Source organism: Neophocaena asiaeorientalis, unplaced genomic scaffold, assembly GCF_003031525.2.
Source record: "Neophocaena asiaeorientalis asiaeorientalis breed wild unplaced genomic scaffold, Neophocaena_asiaeorientalis_V1.1 scaffold326, whole genome shotgun sequence".
Classification (NCBI taxonomy): domain Eukaryota; kingdom Metazoa; phylum Chordata; class Mammalia; order Artiodactyla; family Phocoenidae; genus Neophocaena; species Neophocaena asiaeorientalis.
In genome coordinates this window covers 1102708-1125850 of record NW_020173654.1, presented here as the reverse complement: position 1 = coordinate 1125850, position 23143 = coordinate 1102708, and the positions used below count along the sequence as shown (strand labels likewise).

Below are 23143 nucleotides of genomic sequence, written 5' to 3'. Positions count from 1 at the left end.
GGGGACAATTTATTGCTTGATAATTACTTCCAATTATTTTTTCTGTAAAATTAATTTTGAATATTAGACATTCAAATCACTTTTCTATTTAAAAAATACAGAGTACACATAACAAAAGACATGTCTGATTTACTACAGCATCTGATTATCCAGAGTCTAACTTTGACTCCATATTCTTGACACCTATAGAAGAAATCTGAAAATGCTGACAAAAATATGAGACCAAAATGGTTACTATATAGTATCAGTGACTGTAACTAGCAACCAGCCCTTAAAATCTAATTGAGCCACCAGGGTACATAGAGTAAGTAAAGTGAACTATACCCCTATATTACAGTTCCACAAAGAAGTTCAAAGAAAGCCACAAACAATTTAGGAGGAAGAAATAACTTGTTAGCTTTTTTAATATTAAAGATATTTGAAGTACTGTAAGCAATGAAGAACAAACCTCATAAGCTTACATTATACATTTATATTTATAGAGAAATTATAACATGATTGGCCATGGGATAACTTTATTCCATTCAGAGCCACAATATTCAGAAATTAAGAATTTACTACAATTTTAGGTGTGATTCTGGTACTGTGGTTATGATTTTTTAAGAAAGCCTCATCTTTTAGAGGTACCTACTGAAATATTTATGTTTGAAATGAAATGATATTGGGCAGTTATTTCAAAAGAATCCAACAGCGGTAAAGAGAACTGGATGGGAGAATAGATGAAACAAGATTGGTTATGAACTGGTAATTAAGTTTGGTGATGAATGCACAAGGGGTGTCATTATATTCTTCCCTCAAAATCTGTATAAAGAAAAGCTAGAGAAAAAAGGCACATTTTAAAACAGTAATCTTCACCAACCTAATACTAAGCCTCAAAGACAGTATTCTGCAAAGTTGATCTATGACAATATTTCCCACCCACCAAAAGGAAAGGGAAGGCAGCAAAACAGTAGCAGTTACTAATGTAAATTTTGCTACTGATTTAACTACACACCAATTTCACTTTCAATTTTCTGGCCAACAGTTCCTGGCATCCTAATACAATGGCTTCGGGGTTCTTAATGATCTTCTGAGCTAAATTAAATTTATCATTGCTGGGACACTCGCTACAGACTGTTCCTATTTCCTCTTTTGGCATTACATATTATTGCCATAGCAGTCTGCAAAGTTGAAAAAATAATTTATGTGTATATATTTGATAAGTAGGTACACTGAATTTTTTTTAATCTACGCTAAAGCAGTCCTCACCCTAAAAAAAAAATATATATATATGTGCATGTTGTGTGTATGTACATGGTGAAGGTAGTAAACGAGAAGAGAAAGAACATATATTTCAATTTACAAATAGAATCCTTTCTTACTAAATGCTAAACATAATTTCGGATTCCTATGTAAACAGGATTAAAGTTCGTAATACTGATGCACAGAACATGCACTTACCACCTGTCCATTGTGCGGGTTTTTATGAGCATATGGTGGTCCACGGATATGATTCCACATCTGGCCAGAAGTCATAGCAAAGACTATACACTGAAAAAACAGGGTACAATATTATAACATGGAAACTGAAAAATAAGAGAATACTGCATTCTTTTAAAAAAATGCTCATGAAACTATCTTTCAAATATCATGTAACAGCTCATCCATTAAAATCATTTTCATTTACTAACTATGGGACTTTCGGTAAGTTACTTTTCTTCTGCGTCTCAGATTTGATATCTATAAACTGGGGATACCAACTACGCTGATGACATACATTAATGGGTAAATAAATAAACTGGGTAACATATGTAAAGCATCTGGCATGGTGACTGATAATCTGCCATGTCCTAACTAGAGCTAGTCAAAAGTACAGGTAGAACACGATGTCTTAGATATAGCCAGGAATAATGCACAGAAGCCATAGTCCTGCTAGAGCTAGCAAAAAAGGCTGCATTTGGAAAACTAATCTTAAAGATCCGAGACATTACAGAGATGGTGGGGGAGGAAACAGTATGAACCAGAGGTCACAGTCAATCACTATAACTTATATGTAAGCATGTTTTGTTTAAATCATACATGCTTAAATTTACAAACATGGACATCTTTAGACTGAAATATGTCTTCAGGTTAAAACACTTCCTACTGTCTCAGAACTTGCCCAGCTCACTCTTTATTTGAACTGCCCACCTCTGGTAGCTATATCAACAAAGATTCAAGGTCAGAATGAGCAATATGTGACTGGGGATCTGAACATACAAGATTTGCACAATTTTTAAAGGAGAAACGAGGATACAAAAGGGGAAAAGTAGGATGAGGCAAATTAATGGACGATTTTTAAACCCAGAGAATAAATCTGAACTCTGTTTCATAACCTCTTGGGAACCACAATATTTCAGAAGAAAATAAAAATGATATAACAGGATTATAGAGATTAATCTGAATCCTTTCCACACTTTCTTGAGAATAACTCTGAAATAAACTGAAACTTCTTAAAAGTCAGATTTGACTTGTACGTAGACTTTGCATAGATTGAGGTATTTCCCGAAAGTCAAGATTTTACAAAATATTTGCACTGTAAACTTAGAAGGTACATTAGAATTTAGGCCCAAAGTGAAAGAGAGAATGATGCACCACCTAAAAAGTCATTTAAAAATGTGAAATTGTTACGTGAGAAAAATAAATTGTATATCTAATTTATAGGAGTATCATGTCAGTGATTTAGAGAATATATTAAAGTTGATTATTCTGTAGACAGATTATAATATAGTAGTGTGAAAGGCAGAGTATATTTTAAAATCCAGGAAAAGATATATCTAGTGAATAAACACATTTATAGTATAAGCAAGTGACATTTTTGTTTTTAGTAGATGCTCAGTAATACTAGAGTTCTATCATTTTGGGGACCTAACCCTCAAAGTCACTAAATCAGCACTGAAACTGTATGTATTTCTGGTTTTACTTTTACCTGTCTGCCTATTCCTTCTCTGCCTTCTACTGCTGCACTTGATATTCCTATTTCCAACTATGGTGGAAAAATAATGCATGATCAAGTCTGTATTTTAGAAGGATGGTACTAGTCACAGTATGGAGAATAGACTGGAGAAAAGTATAACTTGAGGCAGAGAAATCAGTTTGGAGGCTGATGCATAAAAACGCTTGAGAGACTATAGTGGCCAATTCCATGGTAGTGACAGAATTGAGAGATCTGGACAAACAGGAGAAATATTTAAGAGATGGAATCAACAGACTTTGGTGAATGATTGATCTGATAGAAAATAGTCAAAATTAACCTCTGGGTTTCTGATTTGAGCAACAGTGTGTAGTTAGTGGTGACAACCAATGAGATACAGAATAAGGCAGAAGCATGTTAAGGGTGAAAGGGAAGAAGGTAACAAAGATTTGGAGCTCCCTCTGTTTTATTATTTTTTTTACAGTAGGTCCTTGTTTGTTATCTGTTTTAAAAATAGCAGTGTGTACATGTCAATCCCAAATTCCCAATCTATCCCCCCCACTCTTCCCCCCGGTAACCGTAAGTTTTTTTTGAAGTCTGCGAGTCGGTTTCTGTTTTGAAAATAAGTTCATTTGTGTCATATTTTTTAAGATTCTGCACATAAGCAATATCATACGATATTTGTCTTTATCTGTCTGACTTACTTAGTATGATAATCTCCAGGTCCACCCATGTTGCAAATGGCATTATTTCATTCTTTTTAATGGCTGAGTAATATTCCATTGTATATATGTACCACATCTTCTTTATCCATTCCTATGTTGATGGACATTTAAGTTGCTTCCACATCTTGGCTATTGTAAACAGTGATGCAATGAACATTGGGTGCATGTATCCTTTTGAACCATGTTTTTCTCTAGATATATGTCCAGCAGTGGGATTACTGGATCACATGGTAGCTCTATTTTTAGTTTTTTAAGGAACCTCCCTACTGTTCTCCATAGTCGCTGTACCAATTTACATTCCCACCAGCAGTGCAAGAGGGTTCCCTTTTCTCCACACCCTCTCCAGCATTTATTGTTTGTAGACTTCTTGATGATGGCCATTCTTACTGGTGTGAGGTGATATCTCACTGTAGTTTTGATTTGCATTTCTCTAATGATTAGTGATGTTGAGCAGTTTTTCATGTGCCTCTTGGCCATCTGTATGTCTTCTTTGGAGAAATGTCTATTTAGGTCTTCTGCCCATTTTTTGATTGGGTTGTTTGCTTTTTGGATATTGAGTCACGTGAGCTGTTTGTAAATTTTGGAGACTAATCCCTTTTTGGTTGCATCGTTTGTGAATATTTTCTCCCATTCTGTGGGTTGTCTTTTCGTTTTGTGGTTTCTTTGCTATGCAAAAGCTTTTGAGTTTAATTAGCTCCCATTTTTTATTTTTGTTTTTATTTCCATTACTCTAGGAGGTGGATCCAAAAAGATATTGCTGCAATTGATGCTGAAGAGTGTTCTGCCTATGTTTTCCTCTTATAGTATCCAGTCTTACATTTAGGTCTTTAATCCATTTTGAGATTTTTTTTGTGTATGGTGTTAAAGAATGTTCTAGTTTCATTTTTTTACATGTAGCTGTCTGGTTTTCCCAGCACCATTTATTGAAGAGACTGTCTTTTCTCATTGTATAGTCTTGCCTCCTTGTTGTAGATTAACTGGCCATAGGTACATGGGTTTATTTCTGGGCTTTCTATCCTGTTCCACTGATCTATATTTCTGTTTTGTGCCAGTACCATACTGTTTTGATGACTGTAGCTTTGTAGTATAGTCTGAAGTCAGGAAGCCTGATTCCTCCAGCTCCGTTTTTCTTTCTCAAGATTGCTTTGGCTATCAGGGTCTTTTGTGTCTCCATACAAATTTTAAGATTTTTTTTTTTTTATCTAGTTCTGTGAAAAATGCCTTTGGTAATTGGATAGGGATTGCATCAAATCTGTAGATTGCCTTGGGGAGTTCATTTTTAAATGGGTTAACTCTAATGTACTTTCAAAACATCCATTTCAAAACATCTTTGGAGAGTGAGATGTCTAAGAGACATTTACATATATATCTAATGACAGAGGTGTAGGGAAGAAAAACGACAGATCTGGGAATTGTCAGCACATAGTTGTTCACTGAAGTCACGGGAATGGATAAAATTGCTCAAGAAGAGTAAATAGGGTGAGAAAAACAGAAGGCCTAGAGGGCTAAGAACACTGATGAATACTTGTAAGTTCATAAACTCATAGACAGGAGCCTGCAAAGGAACCTGGGACACAGAAGTAGGAAGAAAATGAAGGTAGGGGATATAGTGTAACAGAGGCCAAGGATAGAATTTTGAAAAAGAAGAATGTGGTGGTCAAAAATGGTCAAACGCTGGGGAATGATCAAATACAAAACAACCTGAAGACTTATTTTTTCTTGACTATTCATTTGAGACACTGAAATACTTAAAAACTATAACAGTTAAAAAGAAGTTGAAAGACAGTAGTATCTATCGAATGACCTGCAACACTCTTAAGATCCACCACTGGTATGTTTAACGTACTTTGCCCAGCAGTATATCATAGTAGTTAAGGACGGAGGCTCTTAAATTAGAACACTTGAGTTTCAGATCTGTCTTGAGCACTTGGAGAAGTTCATCATTCTGGGCCTATAACATTAGGAGTATATTAGCATCAACCTTTTTAAGCTATGGAGGTTTAGTAAGTTATTATTATCCCAATGCCCTCCACAACCTGGTCCCACATTCCTAAACAGCACCGTGCCCCACACTCCTTAACTGGCTCTCTATGCTTCATTCAGGTCACTCTTTTTGCTCCACCCCCTCCATCCAGGAAGCAGTGCCTACGTTTACATCTTGTTAATGCCGTACCTGCCTAGGACTCCTACCTAACCAACCTCTCTACACTTGGGGTCTATGTATGGTTCTCTCTGAAGCCATTCCAGTTTAATTTACTCATTTGACAATTATTAACTGAGCATACCAAGTATTTACTAGATACTAGGAATACAGCAATGAATAAGATAAAGACAGTCCCTGCCCTTCAGTGAAAATCCTAAATAAGTGACATGTGCTCTGAATCATAAAAAATAAGTAGGTATTTCTCATTCATTCATTCAACATTTATATACTGAGAACCCACTATATATTCAAGAACTGTTTCAGAAGCCAAGAATAAAACAATGAACAAAAATATAAGCGGGGAAACTCCCCTCTTGGAGCTTACACTCTATAGGGAGAAAACAGACAGTAAAAAGTTAAATCATATGAGAGACAATGATAAATGAACTGAGGAAAAGTAAAGCAGTGAAGGTGGAAAGAATTCATGAGAGAAGGGGTTGCAATACTAATGAGTGGTTGGGAGGGGCCTCTCCAAGGCAGTGGCATTTTCAGCAGAGATCTGATGATGTCTAAAAGCCATGTAAATACTTGGGGAAAGAGGGAAGAGCCAGTGAACCAGGCTCTACTGAAGGACAATGTCTGGCATCTTTTAGAAAGAGTAAAGAAGCCAAGACGACTGAAGGACAGTTGATGAGGAGAAATGGATAAATGGATAAGGTTGGTGAAGTAGTACAGGGCCAGATCCCAGAGCCTCCTGGGTTGGAATTTTGAAAATTAACCGTGTGGTGGGTAAAGATGGAAGCTAGGATATAGTTAAAAGGCTACTGCAGTAAGTGGATTAAGAAATAATTAGAGCTCATACAAGCGTGGTAGGTATGGTGAGAAATCCTTGGAATCTGGACATATTTGGAAGGAAGAGTCAACAGGATTTTCTGAAAGATTAGTTGTGGGGTATGGCAGGGAAGAAGTGGTAAAGGAAGACTATGAGGTTTTTGACTTGAACATGAGAAGTCAAATGCTATGGGAGAATTAGGTCTGGGGCCTGAGATGGGGAGTCTGTCCTGTATCTGTTCATTTGGAGACACCCAGTAGACTTCCAGGTAGAGGTGCAGCATGAGCTAGTTGGATTTATCAGTCTGGAGTTTACAGGGAAGATCTGGCCCCAAGATAAAATTTAGGACTCAATAATAGTTAGACAGTATTTAACCTTTAAAGCTGGACACCAATTAAGTAAATATAAATAGAGATGACCAAGATCTGAACCCCCTGTTAACACCAAAATAAGTGCAGAAGATAAAAAATGAATGAGCAAAGATGATTAAGAAGTAGCAGTCAAAGAAGTAAGGAAAATCATGAGTGTGGCCTCCTGGAAGACAAGTGATTCTGGATGAAGACATCAGTTCTGTAGATACAGAGAGAGCAGTAATATGAAGGCCCAGAACTAAAAATTGAATTTATCTCCCTGGAAAATATTTGTGCCCTTGATTAGAGCATTTTCAATGGAACAGTGAGGCAAAAGCCTTATGAAAAAATAAGGAAACAATGTAGACAACTGTTTCAAGGAGTTTTGCTCTAAGAGGGATCAGGTAAATAGAACAATATCTGGAAGGGAAAATGGTGTCATGTCCCTTTAGGATGAATAAGGAGATGTTTGCACTGCTAACGAGAATGATTCAGTAATAAAAGAAAAAATTAGGATGACAAAGAAAGAGGGGAGAATTGTTGGAAAACTGTCATTGAATACATGAGATGCGATAAGATCTAGTACACAGTGGGGGTGTTACTCTTAGATAAGAGCAGAAAAGGTTCAAGTAATACAGCAGTACACAGACTCCAAGGGGCTGTGCATAGAATGCAGTGGCGGAAGGAGATCTGGGTACTTAAATGGGATAAAAGCAAATCTTCATTTTCACTATCTTCTAATATACCATTTCCTTCAACTATGAATGTAGTTGACAGACCACAATAGTTTTAGCAGCACCTGTGATTTTCGTTAGTGAGGGAAATGCAAATATCTTCATACTATAACATTTTCATATTATAACAGTAACTATCTCAAAATATTGTTTATATTCAGACTACTTGAAAACTATGGTAGTTATTAGATCCACATGAGGTCTGGTGATTTAATGCATTAATAGGAAATATATATATTCCAATATTATAAATTTTACTTACACGTAAGAGAAAATGCTCAAATTTTAAAATGAGATGTAAAAATTAAATAGCAATAGCTACACTATCTATGGTTTGTTACAGAAGTTTTAAAAAATTCATCTTAATACATGATTTATTCAAAATTCCAAGAAATGGTTCAATAAAAGAAAAGCCAGCTTAAACATGGTGTTTAAACATGAGTCATTTCAAGTAGTGACAGATGTATTTACAGTATTTATTTATAATTACACACAGAGCTGTGGCACTTCTCACAACATACTAAACAAACATAAACTTCTAAGAGGCAAAACGGCCCAGATTTATAGAAACTCTTTTTCTAAGTAAGTATAATTGATATTTCCTGTTTTGATTTTAACAACTGAAATGTCCAGTACTTCACTGCTTTCATTAGTTTGGAAATTTAAATTTTTGTAATTAACTTAACTAGAATTTTATTTATCTATTTACTAAAATATTCATGCAGAAAAGGACATGATTCATAAGGGTACATACAGTTCAATGAATTTTACATGAGCATGCCCTTGTAACCAACACTGAGATCAGGAAGTGGAATACTGTTAGAAAAACAGGTGTCCACTGATGCCTCTTCCTAATCATTACCTGCATAACCCTCCAAAGGGGTAAGGATATTTTTTTGAAAATGCTGCATCACAGAGTATGTGTATACCAGGCTTTTGTGGACTAACCAAACATGTCTCAGAAGTTTCAACCAAATTTACACTCCAACTAGCAGTGTTTCAGAGTTCTGGTCCATTCACATCCATACCAACAACTGGCATTATCTCTGCATGTGTGTGTGTGTATGTTCATCTTGGCTATCCTGGTAGAGGTGTGGCAGGCCATACTATAGTTTTTGTTTGTTTGTTTGTTTTTGTTGGCTGCATTGGATCTTCGTTGCTGTGCATGGGCTTTCTCTAGTTGTAGCGAGCAGGGGCTCCTCGTTGTGGTGTGTGGCTTCTCACTGCAGTGGCCTCTTGTTGCAGAGCACGAGCTCTCTAGGCATGTGGGCTTCAGTAGTTGCAGCTTGCAGGCTCTAGAGCACAAGCTTAGTAGTTGTGGCGCACGGGCTTAGTTGCTCTGTGGCATGTGGGATCTTCCCAGACCAGGGCTTGAATCCGTGTCCCCTGAAATAGGCAGGCGGATTCTTAACCACTGTGCCACCAGGGAAGCCCTATACTGCAGTTTTATTTCAGAATATCCAGATGATTGACAAAGTTGAATATGTTTTCATATGTTTACTGAAATTTGAACGTTTTGGTAAAGTACCCAGCAAGTCTTTACTCCTCTTTAAAATTTGATTATCTGACTTTTGCTTATTGTTTTCTAAAAGTTCTTTATATATATAAAATAAGTAAGTATACACATAGCAAATAATCTTTACCAAGCTTGTGACTTGCCTTCCTTTTCATTTTCTTAATGATATCTTTTGGCAAACAGAAGTTCTTAATTCACTGAAGTTCAGTTTACCAGTTACTTCTTCCATTATGGTCTGTTTCAAGAAATCTTTGCCAATCCAGCAATCATAAAGATAAATACCTATGTTTTCTTCTAAAAGTGTTAATGTTTACATCTCACACTGAGATGCACAACACACTGAGATTCACGATTCACCTTTTATTTTATCTGAGCTGTAACTGACATACAACATTATATTCGTTTCAGGTGTACAACATAATGGTTTGATATCTGTATATATGGGGAAATGATGACAATGGTTTGATATCTGTATATATGGGGAAATGATGACCATAGTAAGTCTAGTTTAACATGTGTCATCATACATATTTATAGACTATCTTTCTTGTGATGAGAACATTGAAGATCTATTCTCTTAACAACTTTGAAATATGCAGTACAGTACTGACTATAGTTGCCATGTTGTACATTACATCCCCAAAAGTCATTTACTTTATAACTGAAGTTTGTACCTTTTGAAACCCTGTGCCCATTTCACCTACTTGCACGACGCACCCCCCCTCTTTGGTTTTGTTGGGGGTTTTTTTTTGGGGGGGGGTTGCTCTTTTTGTTTTTGTCTTAGATTCCACATGTAAGCCTTTCTTCACTTGGTATTGGGTTGGCCAAAAAATTCGTTTGGTTTTAAGCACACATTCTTCAGTTTCACCAAGAACTTTACTGAACGACGTATTCACTAACCGAACGAACTTTCTGGCCAACCCAATATAATAATGCCTTCAAGGTCCACTTATGTTGTCACAAATGGCAAGATTTAATTTTTTAATGGTTGAATAATATTCATTGTATTTACCACAATGTCTTTATCCATTCACTGATGGACACTTAGACTGTTTCCATATCTTGGCTATTGTAAATAATGCTGCAATGAACATGGAGGTACATATATATTAGTTTTTTTGTTTTCTTCTGATAAATATCTAGAAGAATTGCTAGATCATATAGTAGTTCTACTTTAATTTTTTAAGGAACCTCCATATTGCTATTCCATAGTGGCTGTACCAATTTACATTCTCACCAGTAGTACATGAGGGTTCCCTTTTCTCCACATCTTCTCCAACACTTGTTATTTCTTGACATTTTAATAATAGCTATTCTTATAGGTGTGAAGTGACATTTCATGGTGGTTTTTATTTGCATTTCTCTGATGATCAATAATACTGAGCATCTTTTCACATGTACCTGCACCATCTGTTTCTCTTTAGAAAAATGTCTATTCAGATCCTCTGCCTATTTTTTAATTGACTTGTTTGTTGTTTTTACTACTGAGTTGTATGAGTTCTTTATATATCCTGGATATCAACCCCTTATCAAATACATGATTTGCAAATAGTTTCTTCCATTCAGGTTGCCTTTTCATTTTGTCGACCTTTGCTAGGCAGAAGCTTTTTAGTTTGATGTAGTCCCACTTGTTTATTTTTGCTTGTTTTGCCTTGGTTTTTGATGTCAAATACAAAAACTTATCACCAAGAACAACATCAAAGAGCTTACCACCTAGGTTTTCTCCTGGGAGTTTTATCGTTTCAGGTCTTACATTCAACTCTTTTATCCATTTTGAGTTAATTTCTGTGTACAGGGTAAGGGTAGGGGTCAAGTTTTATTCCTTTGCATGTGGCTGTCCAGTTTTCCCAATACCATTTATTGAAGAGACTGTCCTTCCCCAATGTATATTCTTGGCTACTTTGTCATGAATTAATTGACCACATATGTGTGTTTATTTCAGGGCTCTCTATTCTGTTCCATTGATCTGTATGTCCATTTTTATTCCAATGCCATTATATTTTGATTACTACAGCTTTGTAGTAAAGTTTGAAATCAGGGAGCGTGATGCCTCCAACTTTGTTTTTAAGATTGATTTTGCTATTCAGGGTCTTTTATGGAACCATACAAACTTTAGGATTTCTTCTATTTCTGTGAATTTTGATAGGGATGGCACTGAATTTGTACATTGCTTTGGGTAGTATAATATTTGGTAGTTAATGTTAACAATACTAGTTCTGCCAATCCATGGGCATGATATAACTTTCCATTTATTTGTATCATCTTCAATTTCTTTCATCAATATCTTAATAGGTTTTGGTGTACAGTTCTCTCAACTGCTTGGTTAAACTTATTCCTAGGTATTTTATTCTTTTTGATGAATTGTAAATGGAATTGATTTTTTAATTTCTCTTTCTGATAGTTTGGTATTAGTATATGGAAATGCCACATAGTTCTATATATTGATTTTTTTTAGCCTGCAACTTTATTGAATTCATTTACTAATTGTAGTAGTTTTTTGGTGGAGTCTTCAGGGTTTTCTATATACAGTATTATGTTATCTGAAAATAGTGATGGTTTTACTTCTTCCTTTCTGATTTGGATGTCCTTTATTTCTTTTTCTTGCTTAATTGCTCTGGCTAGGACTTTGAATATGTCAAATAAAAGTGGTGAGAGTGGACATCCTTGCTTTCTTCCTGATCTTAGAGGAAAAGCATTCAGCTTTTCACCACTGAGTACCATGTCAGCTGTGGGCTTGTCATGTAGGGCCTTTATTATGTTCCCTCTATTGAGAAATCTTATGATAAATGGAGTATAGAAGCTAGGTGGTCACTCCATGTACTGGATCTTCACATTGAGGCTTACTGGTGACTTTATAATAAGCAAAAAACTCAGACCACCACATTCAAATGCAAAAAAAAAAAGGCAGGTCCATCTATCTATGAGTAATTTTAAAATGTTCTTCAAGTTTAGTGAGAACATTATCTATCCTCCTGAAGGAAAAATTAAGAAAAATACACCCTAAGAAGATATTAATTCATTATATTGTTGCCATACTCCTGACCCAAACTATAATACACAGAAATAACGGACATACCTATCTTCAAATGGGCAAATGATTCAATTGCCTGATGGGAAAAACTTTTTATTCAAACAAATATTATCAGCAATTATTTGCTTTTCACTTGGAAAGAGAACAAAATAATATGCCACAGAGATCGTACCTTTATGATATTACAAAGTACATAATTTTATTCAAGAAAAACTTGAAAGAAAAAGGAGCTTATTCCACTCTATTTGAAGTCAGAGCTGCCCTGACTTCAGAGCACTCACAAAACAATACATTTCTACTGATACACCATAATGTATAGACACCAAAGAACCTTTCAGGAATTGTGAAAATTGTGTAATAATATATATTAGTTTTTCATAAAACTAACCTAATTAAACTGATATAATTTCTTTGAGACAGAAGAAACATTAAGGTATGTGAATCATCCTATAATGCAGAGCATCAGTGTTAAAAGGCAGAAAACAGCTTCTATCCTACTGAGATTTACTGTAATAATAAGGTTTGGGTTATTAGGCCTTTTAAATGATGTTTTATCTTTCATGGTTTTACTCGCAGATTCTTAGGATGTTTTTCTTTGTGTTTTTAACGAATGTAACTACTCCTCACACTCATATTTCCGGTTTGAAATGACAGCCATCTCTGAAGAGAGCATTAGCCTTCCATGAAGCTCTGCATTTAAGGGCTACAAAACATAACATTTTAACTCATTTTGATATTCCTAGTCAACATTTCTTCCTGAAGACCATAAACTATATATCTATCCTACACTCCCTGAAGTTATGTACTGGTGTAGTTCAATACTTTACTCAACCATTCTGCTTTAAACTCACCATGAAGCACGTACTGTGTATGCTTATTGTCCACCATCCTCCATCTTTAGGGGGTGGAGGAAGTTTGGAAAGCCAAGTTAAACCAAAACAGAACCAATGTATATTCAGCTCCATAAGCAATCATCAGTACCTATTAAATAGTAGTTGACAAGCACTTTTCCCCTTAGGAAGCATGAGACCAGGAAGTACTTACGAATACTCCTTTACCTATTTTTTTTTTTAAACTCAAAACAGGAAGCTCCAATATCTATGTATGTTTCAACATTTCCATATGTTACCTCCCCTGTGCCATTGCAAGCTTTGTCTCTATCCTACACCTAAAGCACTATAAATAGCCTTCTCTCCCAGTATACACTTCATTCTTAATCCTGTGATTCATAAACAATAATATGAATATGATAATGAAAAAGAAAAAAATTACCAGCCACAGAATACAGTCTAAGTAATCCCAGAAGTACTTCTGCACAGGTTCAGTGGTAAGACACAACTGCTAATTGGAGGTAGACTTGTTCTTTACTAAGAAGTGAGCATGTGGCTAGAAATTCTCTACCGAATTGTTTTTCTCATTATGTTCCTTTTGCATATAATTGTTTTCATTACAGAAGTGGTCTGCTGTTGTATAGTTCATTACCATTTTTATTTTAGGGGCTTTCATCAGAGTTTCTACAAATCAGATGACAAGACTTTGCCAAAAATTATTTTAAAATATATTCTCATTTCCAAAGGAAAATGGGATATTGGTTGCTTTTAATAGATGTTTAGGAATCTGAATAAATGGTTCAGCATTTTGGATAGCCTCTTAACTTTGTAAGGCTATCCCAAGAATAGGATTTAAAAAAAGACTGGAATTGAACAAATCCAGTTTTTCACTTAAAAAATCCAGTTTTTCACTTAAAAATAGTTTTTCTTTATAAACAAAAATCAAGTTTGGGGTGGTAATGGTGACTATCAGACAGAAAATGGTAAAGGAGATTCAAATTATTTATCTGACCTCATTGTTTAAGTGACTCGAATAGTTTCATAAGCCATCAGCAGATAAGAAAAAAAACCCACAAATGAACATTTTATATTCAGAGTAGTTTTCAAATGTATTGTTTGAAAACATGTCTGTTCTCTGCATCCTGTTACTGACTTCTGAAAGGCTGCCACTGGGGAGCAGATATACCTGCCCAGGTTTCCTTCTCAAGTATGTGTTTGTGAATGTTAGAATATCTTCTGTTATGCCAAGCACATTAGCTTTCAAGGATTCAAAGAAGAAAAACAAATCTCATGATGTAGCAGAGGTGCAAGAAAATTGATTAGGCATTTATCTACAGTCCTAATGGCTCACTGCATGCCCTGGGTTAAACATCCGGCGTACGAGACACGTGCCCAGATTTAGAGAACCCAGCACTATGAAAAGAATACAGAACTTGAAGCCAGACACACACACAGAATCAAATCCCAGTTAACCATTTTCTAGCAGTGTGAGCTTCTGCAAATTGAGTTTACTGAATCTTAGTTTCCTTGTTTGAGGATAATACAAATTCCTTTTCATAGTTATAATAGGGAATAAGCATATAAAACATACCCCAAAAGAAGGAAGCGATGCAGTAAACGGTAATGCCTGTTATTACTAATTCTGGGGCTCTTCTCAAGGAGAGAGAATAATAAAGGCATGCTAATGTCATCTGAGTCCACTTCAGCCACAGGATTACATCTTAAGTAGACAGTTTTTTAGTAGACTGAAACAGTGACAAAATTTGGTATATTGATGTTGAAATACTAAAGGAGTTTTAACTTTCCAACAACACTTTGAAAGAAGTGCTGTATTTTTACCAAGAAACTGGGTAGTTTTACTGAATGAAGCAACCTGAGCAAAACCCAAAACGCTTTGAAACTTAATGACTATGGTGACTGAGATCATCCATAGTATCCAGTTATACTAAACAGAGTATAAACTAATTAATCTCTTTTAACTCAATTATCAAAAAGTGAGAAAATATTAAGACACTTTCCTTGAAAACTCTTATCTTCCTTACTCTAAAAAATCCAAACTTCAAATTTGTACTTCTCTATCTACCACAAAGCCATAGAGGTTCTCTGTGAATTTCTAGACTCTAGCTATTATTGCAGATGATGGTGCTTTAAGGTGATTTGCTTGGGCTGCTTATTAGTCTATCCTATCACATCCAACTCAGTCATAAACACCACTAATTCTTGGTTGAAAAGAAAAATGGAAGGATGAAGGGCTATTGCAAGAAGGCAAAAGGAACAACTGACACTTAGCATATACATTTGTATGCATATATATTAAAGTTTCCTCTTTTGTTACTTTTATTTTTAAGTACCATTACTTTTCTTCTTCCTATTGGGAAAGAGACTATATTTTCAATTATCTATTGAAATTGTTTACTAATGATTTTGGGGGACTGACTTTGAATTCAGAAAACTGTTCAACTCTAGTATTAATTTCATTATTGGTTCTCCATAAATTGTGATGAAATTTCCATATGGACAATCATACCATAGGCAAATCATATCTTAGGTAAATCTCTTTTTTTACACTTTTTTGTTCCCTGTATTTCTTTTTCTGTTCTTAGGCTTTGACTAAGACCACTAGTAAAATGATGAAAAGCAGGTGATTGTAGGCATCATTTTAAGTTATCACTACTAAAATATTTGCTAGAGATTTTAAGATACCCTTAACCTAATTAAGAAAGTTCACTTTCTTAATTCATCATGAATTAGCTAAATTTGGTTGGTAACACATTTTCAAAAAACTTTTTGCTTCTATGTTCATAAGCAGCATTTGCCATATACCATGGCATACCCTGAAGGTGGTGAAAGTAAGCCTTTGTGACAGCTACTGGCACGTGCAGAAAGCCAGTCAACTCTGCAGGACAAACTAGAGCATTCAGCAACACCCTAGGGAAAGTGAGCAAATGGGAGGCTATCAGCACCCAACCTAGCTTTACAAGATTGAGAGAAACGATACAATCTTGAGTATGCCCACAAGACGGAACAGGCTTATCCACAGAAAAGATCCGAGAAAGCCTCAAAGTCCCTAACATGACTGAAGAAAGGAATTTCTCTCCCAAAGCCACCTAATTTTGGAAGAGGTACACTTCTTCAAATATGAAGAAAGCAATGCAAGACTTCAATTTCAAGGAACATGACACCATCAAAGGAGTACAATTTTCCAGTGACCAACTAATAAAGAATTCAAAATAGTTATTTTGTCAATGAGCTACAAGAAAACACACAAAGATAATTCCATAAAATCAGAAAAATAATACATGAACAAAATGAGAAGTTTAACAGAGAGATAGGAATCAAATAGAAATTTGATTTCTATTTAAAAGAACCAAATAGAAATTTGGGAGCTGAAGAATATGACAAATAAAATGAAAAAATGCCATAGAGAATATCAACATCAGATTGGATCAAGTGGAAGAAAGAATCTGTAAAGATCACTTGAAATTATCCAGTCAGGGGGAACAGAGAAAAGAATAGAAAAGAGTGACAAAAACCTACCTAAACTATGGGATATCTCTAAAAGGAAATATCTGTGCATTACTGGAGTCCCAGGAGAAAAGAAGAAAGGGGCAGAAAGTTTAAGAAATAATGCCTGATGAAAAGAACCCCCAAAACAGAATTAAATCTGAATTTTCACAATTAGGAATCAAATACAACTGTCACTGAACAATATATTTTTAAAAATACGTATACATATGGATAATTTACATAAAGGTCTTTATAAACATAGGAAAAAGTCAAAGGATTGCTTTGCTTATTAGAGGTTATCCCTAGGGAATGTCCCTTCCTGGTGTAATTAAAATTGAGGGGAAAAAAAAGATAGTTTTTAACAGCAGTAAAGTTACTAAAAAGTAGACTTATTTTCAAAACTACTCTCTCTAAGCAGATTTGCTAAACACAATCACGTGAACAATCCTGCCCTAATTTATTTTCTCCACTTTGCAAAATACTGTTCTCCCAGCATAGTACCACCAAATTTCAACCCTAAATCATCTTCTCCAAGATACACCCCCTTAAGACTATCAGTGTATTTCTCAGCAGAAACCTTGCAAGCCCGGAGACAGTGAAAAGAAGCATTAAAAATGCTACAAGAAAAAAAAAATGCCAACCAAGAGAACTTTACCTGGCAAAGTTGTCCTTCAGGGATGAAGGACAGATAAAAACTTTCCCAGACAAACAAAAGGTAAGAAGTTCATCACCAATCGATTTGCCTTACAAGAAATACTGAAAAACATTCTTCATGCTAAACACACTGGTAAAGGCAAGTATATAGTCAAATTCAGAATACTCTAAAACTGTAATATGGTACTAGAAAACAGTTAATAACATTAGTAAATCCTTATCTATCAAAAGTTACTTTAAATATAAATGAATTTATCCAAACAAAAGGCACAGAGTGAACAAATGGATAAAAAAGAAAGACATAACTATATGCTGCCCTCAAGAATCTCACTTCAGCTTCAAGGAGACAAATACTTTCAAAAAAGGGGATGGAAAAAGATATTTCACACAAGTGGAAACCAAAAGAAAAAACAGAGTAGCTATGCACTCATCAAACAAAATAGACATGAAGGAAAAAATGATTGCAAGTGACAAGGTAAATGAATAAAATAAAAAATGAAAGAGGAGACATTAAACTCAAACTACAGAAATACAAAGGATTATAAGAGACTACTATGAACAACTGTATGCCAACAAATTGGATAACCTAGAACAGATAAACCCTTGAAACACAAACCTATCAAGACTGAATCATGAAGAAATAGAAAATTTGAACAGACCTATAACAAATAAGGAGATTGAATCAATAATTAATGACCTCCTAACAAAGAAAAGCCCAAGACCAGATGGTTTCCCTGGAAAATACTACCACATATTTAAAGAAGAATTAATACCAATCCTTTTCAAACTCTTCCAAAAAATTAAAGAGGGAACACTCCCCAACTCATTGTATGAGGCCAGTATTACACCGATACGAAAAGATAAAGCTACAGATCAATATCCCTGCTGAATATACATGAAAAATTCTCAACAAAATACAGTAAACCAAATTCAACAGCACATTAAAAGAATCATACACCATTAAAAATTAGGATTTATCCCTGGGATGTAAAGATGATTCAACATCTGCAAATCAATCAATGAGATATATCAATTAACAAAATGAATAAAACTCACATGATCGTTGATGTTGATATAGAAAAACCATTTGACAAAATTCCACATCCTTTCATGATAAAAACTCAATAAATTGGGTATAGAAAGAATGTACAACAACATGATAAAAGCCAGATACAATAAGCTCCCAACTAATATCATGTTCAACTGTGACAGGCTGGAAGCTTTCCCTCTAAGATCAGGAACAAGAAAGGGTGTCCTATCATCAATCTTATTCAACATAGTACTAAAGTACTATCTAGAGCAATTAGGCAAGAAAAAGAAATAGTGGATATTCAAATCAGAAAAGAAGTGAAACTGTGTTTGCAGATGATACGATCTTCCTAAAGACTGCACCAAAAAAGGGTTTGAACTAATCACTGATTTCTTCACTAAAGTTGCAGGATTCAAAATCAACATACAAGGACTTCCCTGGTGGTGCAGTGGTTAAGAATCTGCCTGCCAATGCAGGGGACACAGGTTTGAGCCCTGGTCCAGGGAGATCCCACATGCTGTGGAGCAACTAAGCCCCTGTGCCACTGCTGGGCCCGTGTGCCACGACTACCAAAGCCCACACGCCTAGAGCCCATGCTCCACAACAGAGAAGCCACTGCAATGAGAAGCCTGTGCACCGCAACAAGGATTAGCGAAGAAAGCCCACACGCAGCAATGAAGACCCAACACAGCCAAATAACAAAACAAAATCAGCATACAGAATTCAGTTGCATTTCTGCACTAATAATAAATTATCCAAAAAAGAAATTTAAAAATCATTTACAACAGCATCAAAAACAGTTAAATTCTATTCCTAAGCATTTTATTAAGGAGGTGAAAGATCTGTACATGACATTCATGAAAGAAATTAAAGAAAACAAATGGGAAGTATCTTGTGTCCAACTATAGATATCCAACTACCTAGATTGGAAGAATTAATATTGTTAATATGTCCACACTACCCAAAGCCATCTATAGATTCACTATCAAAATTCCAATGGCATTTTTCACAGAAATAGAAAAAAACAATACAAAAATTCATATGGAACCACAAAATGATCCCAGATAGCCAAAGCAATCCTAAGAAAAAAAGAAAGTGGGAAGCATCACATTTCCTGAAATCAAACTATATAACATAGCTACAGTAATCAAAACAGTACGGTACCACCATAAAAATCACATAAACCAATGGAATAGAATTGAGAGCTCACAAATAACTAATGTATATGCCATCAATAAATATTTGACAAGAAAGCAAAGAATGTACACATCATGGAAAGGGAAAGGACAGTCCCCTCAATAAACAGTGCTGGGAAAAATGAATATTCACATACAAAATAATGTGAATAACTACTTCCTATCTTATACCACTCACAAAAATCAACTCAAAATGGATTCAAGATTTAAGTATAAGACCTGAAACTGTAAAACTCCTAGAAGAAATATAGGGAAAAAGCTCCCTGACATTAGTCTTCACAGCAATATTTTGAATATGACACCAAAAGCTTTTCATTTTGTTGATGAGCTTTATAGATTCCCTTTACTGCTACTTGAGCCAGAACCACAGATATCTTCTAGATATCTTTGCTCCACATGGCTCACTTTCAACTTTCAAGCTGAACTGAGTTTAAGTCAAGAAAAACCAAAATAGTAAACAAAAAATTATCAACCCTCAACATCTTCTAATTAGATGTCATTTTGAAAGCTGATGTTCTTACCTGATCTACCTGCTGACACTTTTTAAAAACATCAAATACTTGAGCCTTGCATTCTCTCCAGGTTTTATAGTTATATCACCAGGAGGAAAAGGTTGGCATATGTATAATGCCACCTTACCTATAAACAGAGTGTCATTTTTTAAAACCGTGATTTCTGTCTTATAACTGAGTAGCAATAATCCTTTACATATTCTGTGACAGCACATAGTCTGCTAATGCATTTTGGTCCAAACTGACAATATCTGTCCTTTGAGGTACTAAATCTGTTTATATTTAAAGTACATAAGTATACTGATATATGACTGATATGATGGTATTTAGGTCTGTCATTTTTTAAATTGTACTGGGTTTCTTGTGTTTTACTCCTCTGTTCCTCCTTTCATTCCTCCTTTGTGTTAATTATATATTTTTAGTATTCCATTTTAATCACTATCTTACCTTTCCAGCTAATCTCTTTGTATTATGTTTTCAATTGTTCCTCTGAGGATTACAATATGTATCTTAAACTCATCCCAGTCAAGTTAAAGTTGATATTGAACAACATCAGGTAAAATATAGGAACTTTTCAACAACATAGCTCAATTTATCCTTTAACATGCTATTGTCATGCACACACAACCAACCCACCAATCCATCAATGCAGTGTTATATTTTGCTTTAAACAGTCATATGTCTTTAAAATATAAAAAGCAAAGAGAAAAATATTAACCCACTATAATTAGGAAAGCTCCATTTTCTAGTAAGAATTTAAGTCTCTTTGCATAATATAGATATTATGCTACCATTTGTATTATTTTACACCAATATTTTTAATTAGTATAACTTAAATGTCAGATATATCACTGAATATATTTTATTTATATACTGTTCACATTTCCATTTTATTAGCTAATTATTTTTTTTTTAATTTAGCACAATCATAAAGGGAAGAAAAATCCTTTTAGTACAAACTGAAATAGGATCATGTTCACCTGGATTCTCCTAATAGTATCCTAACCAGGTTTCCTGATCCCAGACATACCCTTCAATTGATTGCCCACTGCTACCAAAGTGATCATTCTAAAACATAAATGATGTCACACACTCTAGAAAGCCTGTCATGACCTTCGTCACTCAAGATTAGGTGACCTTCCTATGATATTTTGTGCTTACCTCCATCACAGCATGTGTAACATTACACTGTATTTGTCTTCTGATTAGCTTGTATCCCCACGATGAATTACGTACAGGTAGGGTCTATGTCTTACCTTTATACCTCCAGTACCTAATAAACATCAGGAACATAGTAGAGACACAAGAAAAGAGTTGCTGGATAAAAACAACTGAATGAGTACATTTCCAATTGCTTCAGTTTGTAAGAGTCTCCAAACTACTAATTCTTAGTATATTTCTAAATGTATTCAACATACATTCATTTGGCACTTGTAATATGCCAAGTACACAGGGAAAGACATTACATTTTAAAAGTGAAATGAAGAAGGAAGATAGCACAGTCTAGACTAACTGAACTTAAATTATATCACCTTCAGTCCTAAAAAGTTAATTCCTCTCATCCAGACTTGATTGCCATTATAGTAATAATCTGGCTCATTTTGTTAATATTATACAACTTATACCATTACACAAAGAAATGGGGTAAATGTGTTAACATACCAGAGATACCATGGCCCAACCAGTCTTGTTATAGATGAACTCCAAGTTGTTCCTTCTTAAATACAGCAAACCACCCACAAGTGACACTAACAAGGCCAAAGCAATGGTGCCAGAGTAGTTGGGTGGTCTGAAGACACGAATCTGCAAGAATACAATGAAAGTTTTCAAAGTTAAAGAAAAATATTAATCTTTTTCGCTGAACCATATTCTAGTCCTTCCAGTCTTTTAACACAAATAATTCAGAAAGGTGTCACCTTACTTTTCATACCTGGAAATAACATTCCTTTTGCTCTTTATGAGTCAAAAAATACATGCCTTAAAACATCATGGCTATGTAACACGACTTGCTCTTAAGGTGCTTTTAGGTGAATACAGTTAAATATATGCAAAACCTACTTATATTCATCCCAGAGCTGTTCTGGTTCACCCATGGAACATGGAATCATCTGGTAAAAAGTAGAGGTGAGATGGGGGGTATAATACTTGTATTATTTCAAATTGGAACTTTTTAAAAGGTTTTTTTTTAATAGCTTTATTGAGCTATAATCCATATATCATACAATCCACCCTTTGAAAGTGCACGATCCAATTTTTTTTTTTTAGCATATTCACAGGTATGTGCAACCATCACCACAGTCAGTATCAGAACATTTGAATCACTTCAAAAGGAAATCCCATACCCTTTAGCATTCACTCCCTTATTCCTCTCACCCTCCAACCTTAAGCAACCACTAATAAATCTACTGTCTGTCTCTATACATTTCCCTATTCTGGAATTTCATATAATATGTAGTCTTTTGTAACTGGCTTCTTTCACTTAGCATCATCTTTTCAAGGCTCATCCTTGTTGGAAAATGTGCCACTGCTTCATTCCTTTTTATGGCTGAATATTCCATTGTATGGATATCACATTGTTTATCCATTAATCACTTAATCAGTTGATGGGTATTTGGGTTGTTTCCACCTTGTGGCTATTACGAATAATGCTGCTATAAACACTCTTGTACCCGTTCTTGTATAGGTGTATGTTTTCATTTCTCTCAGGTATATACCTAGGAGTGGGATTTCTGGGTCACATAGAAACTCTATGTTTAATGGTTTGAGGAATTGTCAAACTGTTTACCAAAGTGGCTGCACTATTTTGCATTCCCACCAGTGGTGTATGTGGGTTCGTATTTCTCCACTTACTTGCCAATGCTTATGACATAATTTCTTGATTCTAGCCACCCTAGTGGGTGTGAAGTGGTATCTCACTGTGGGTTTGATTTGCATTTTGCTGATAACTAATGATGTTGAGCATCTTTTTTGTACTTACTGGCCACTTGTATACTTTCCTTGAAGAAGTGTCTATTCACATCCTTTGTCCACTTTTTAATTGGGTGGCCTTTTTATCGGTTATTAAGAGTCCTACATATATACTAGATACAAGTCCCTTATAAAAAAAATGATTTGCAAACACTTCTCCCATTCTTGCGTTGTCTTTTCAGTT

General features: G+C 35.0%; 1 protein-coding gene across 1 annotated transcript in view; it reads right to left on the bottom strand.

The window, feature by feature from the left end:
* Positions 1-23143, bottom strand: part of TUSC3 (tumor suppressor candidate 3) — a 181778-nt gene that overhangs the window by 75354 nt on the left and 83281 nt on the right. Inside the window, exons 5-6 of the mRNA XM_024747785.1 lie at positions 21655-21795; positions 1441-1530 (exon numbers count right to left, since the gene is read on the bottom strand). Coding sequence (XP_024603553.1) covers positions 1441-1530; positions 21655-21795 — 231 coding nt within the window. The remainder of the gene's footprint in view (positions 1-1440; positions 1531-21654; positions 21796-23143) is intronic.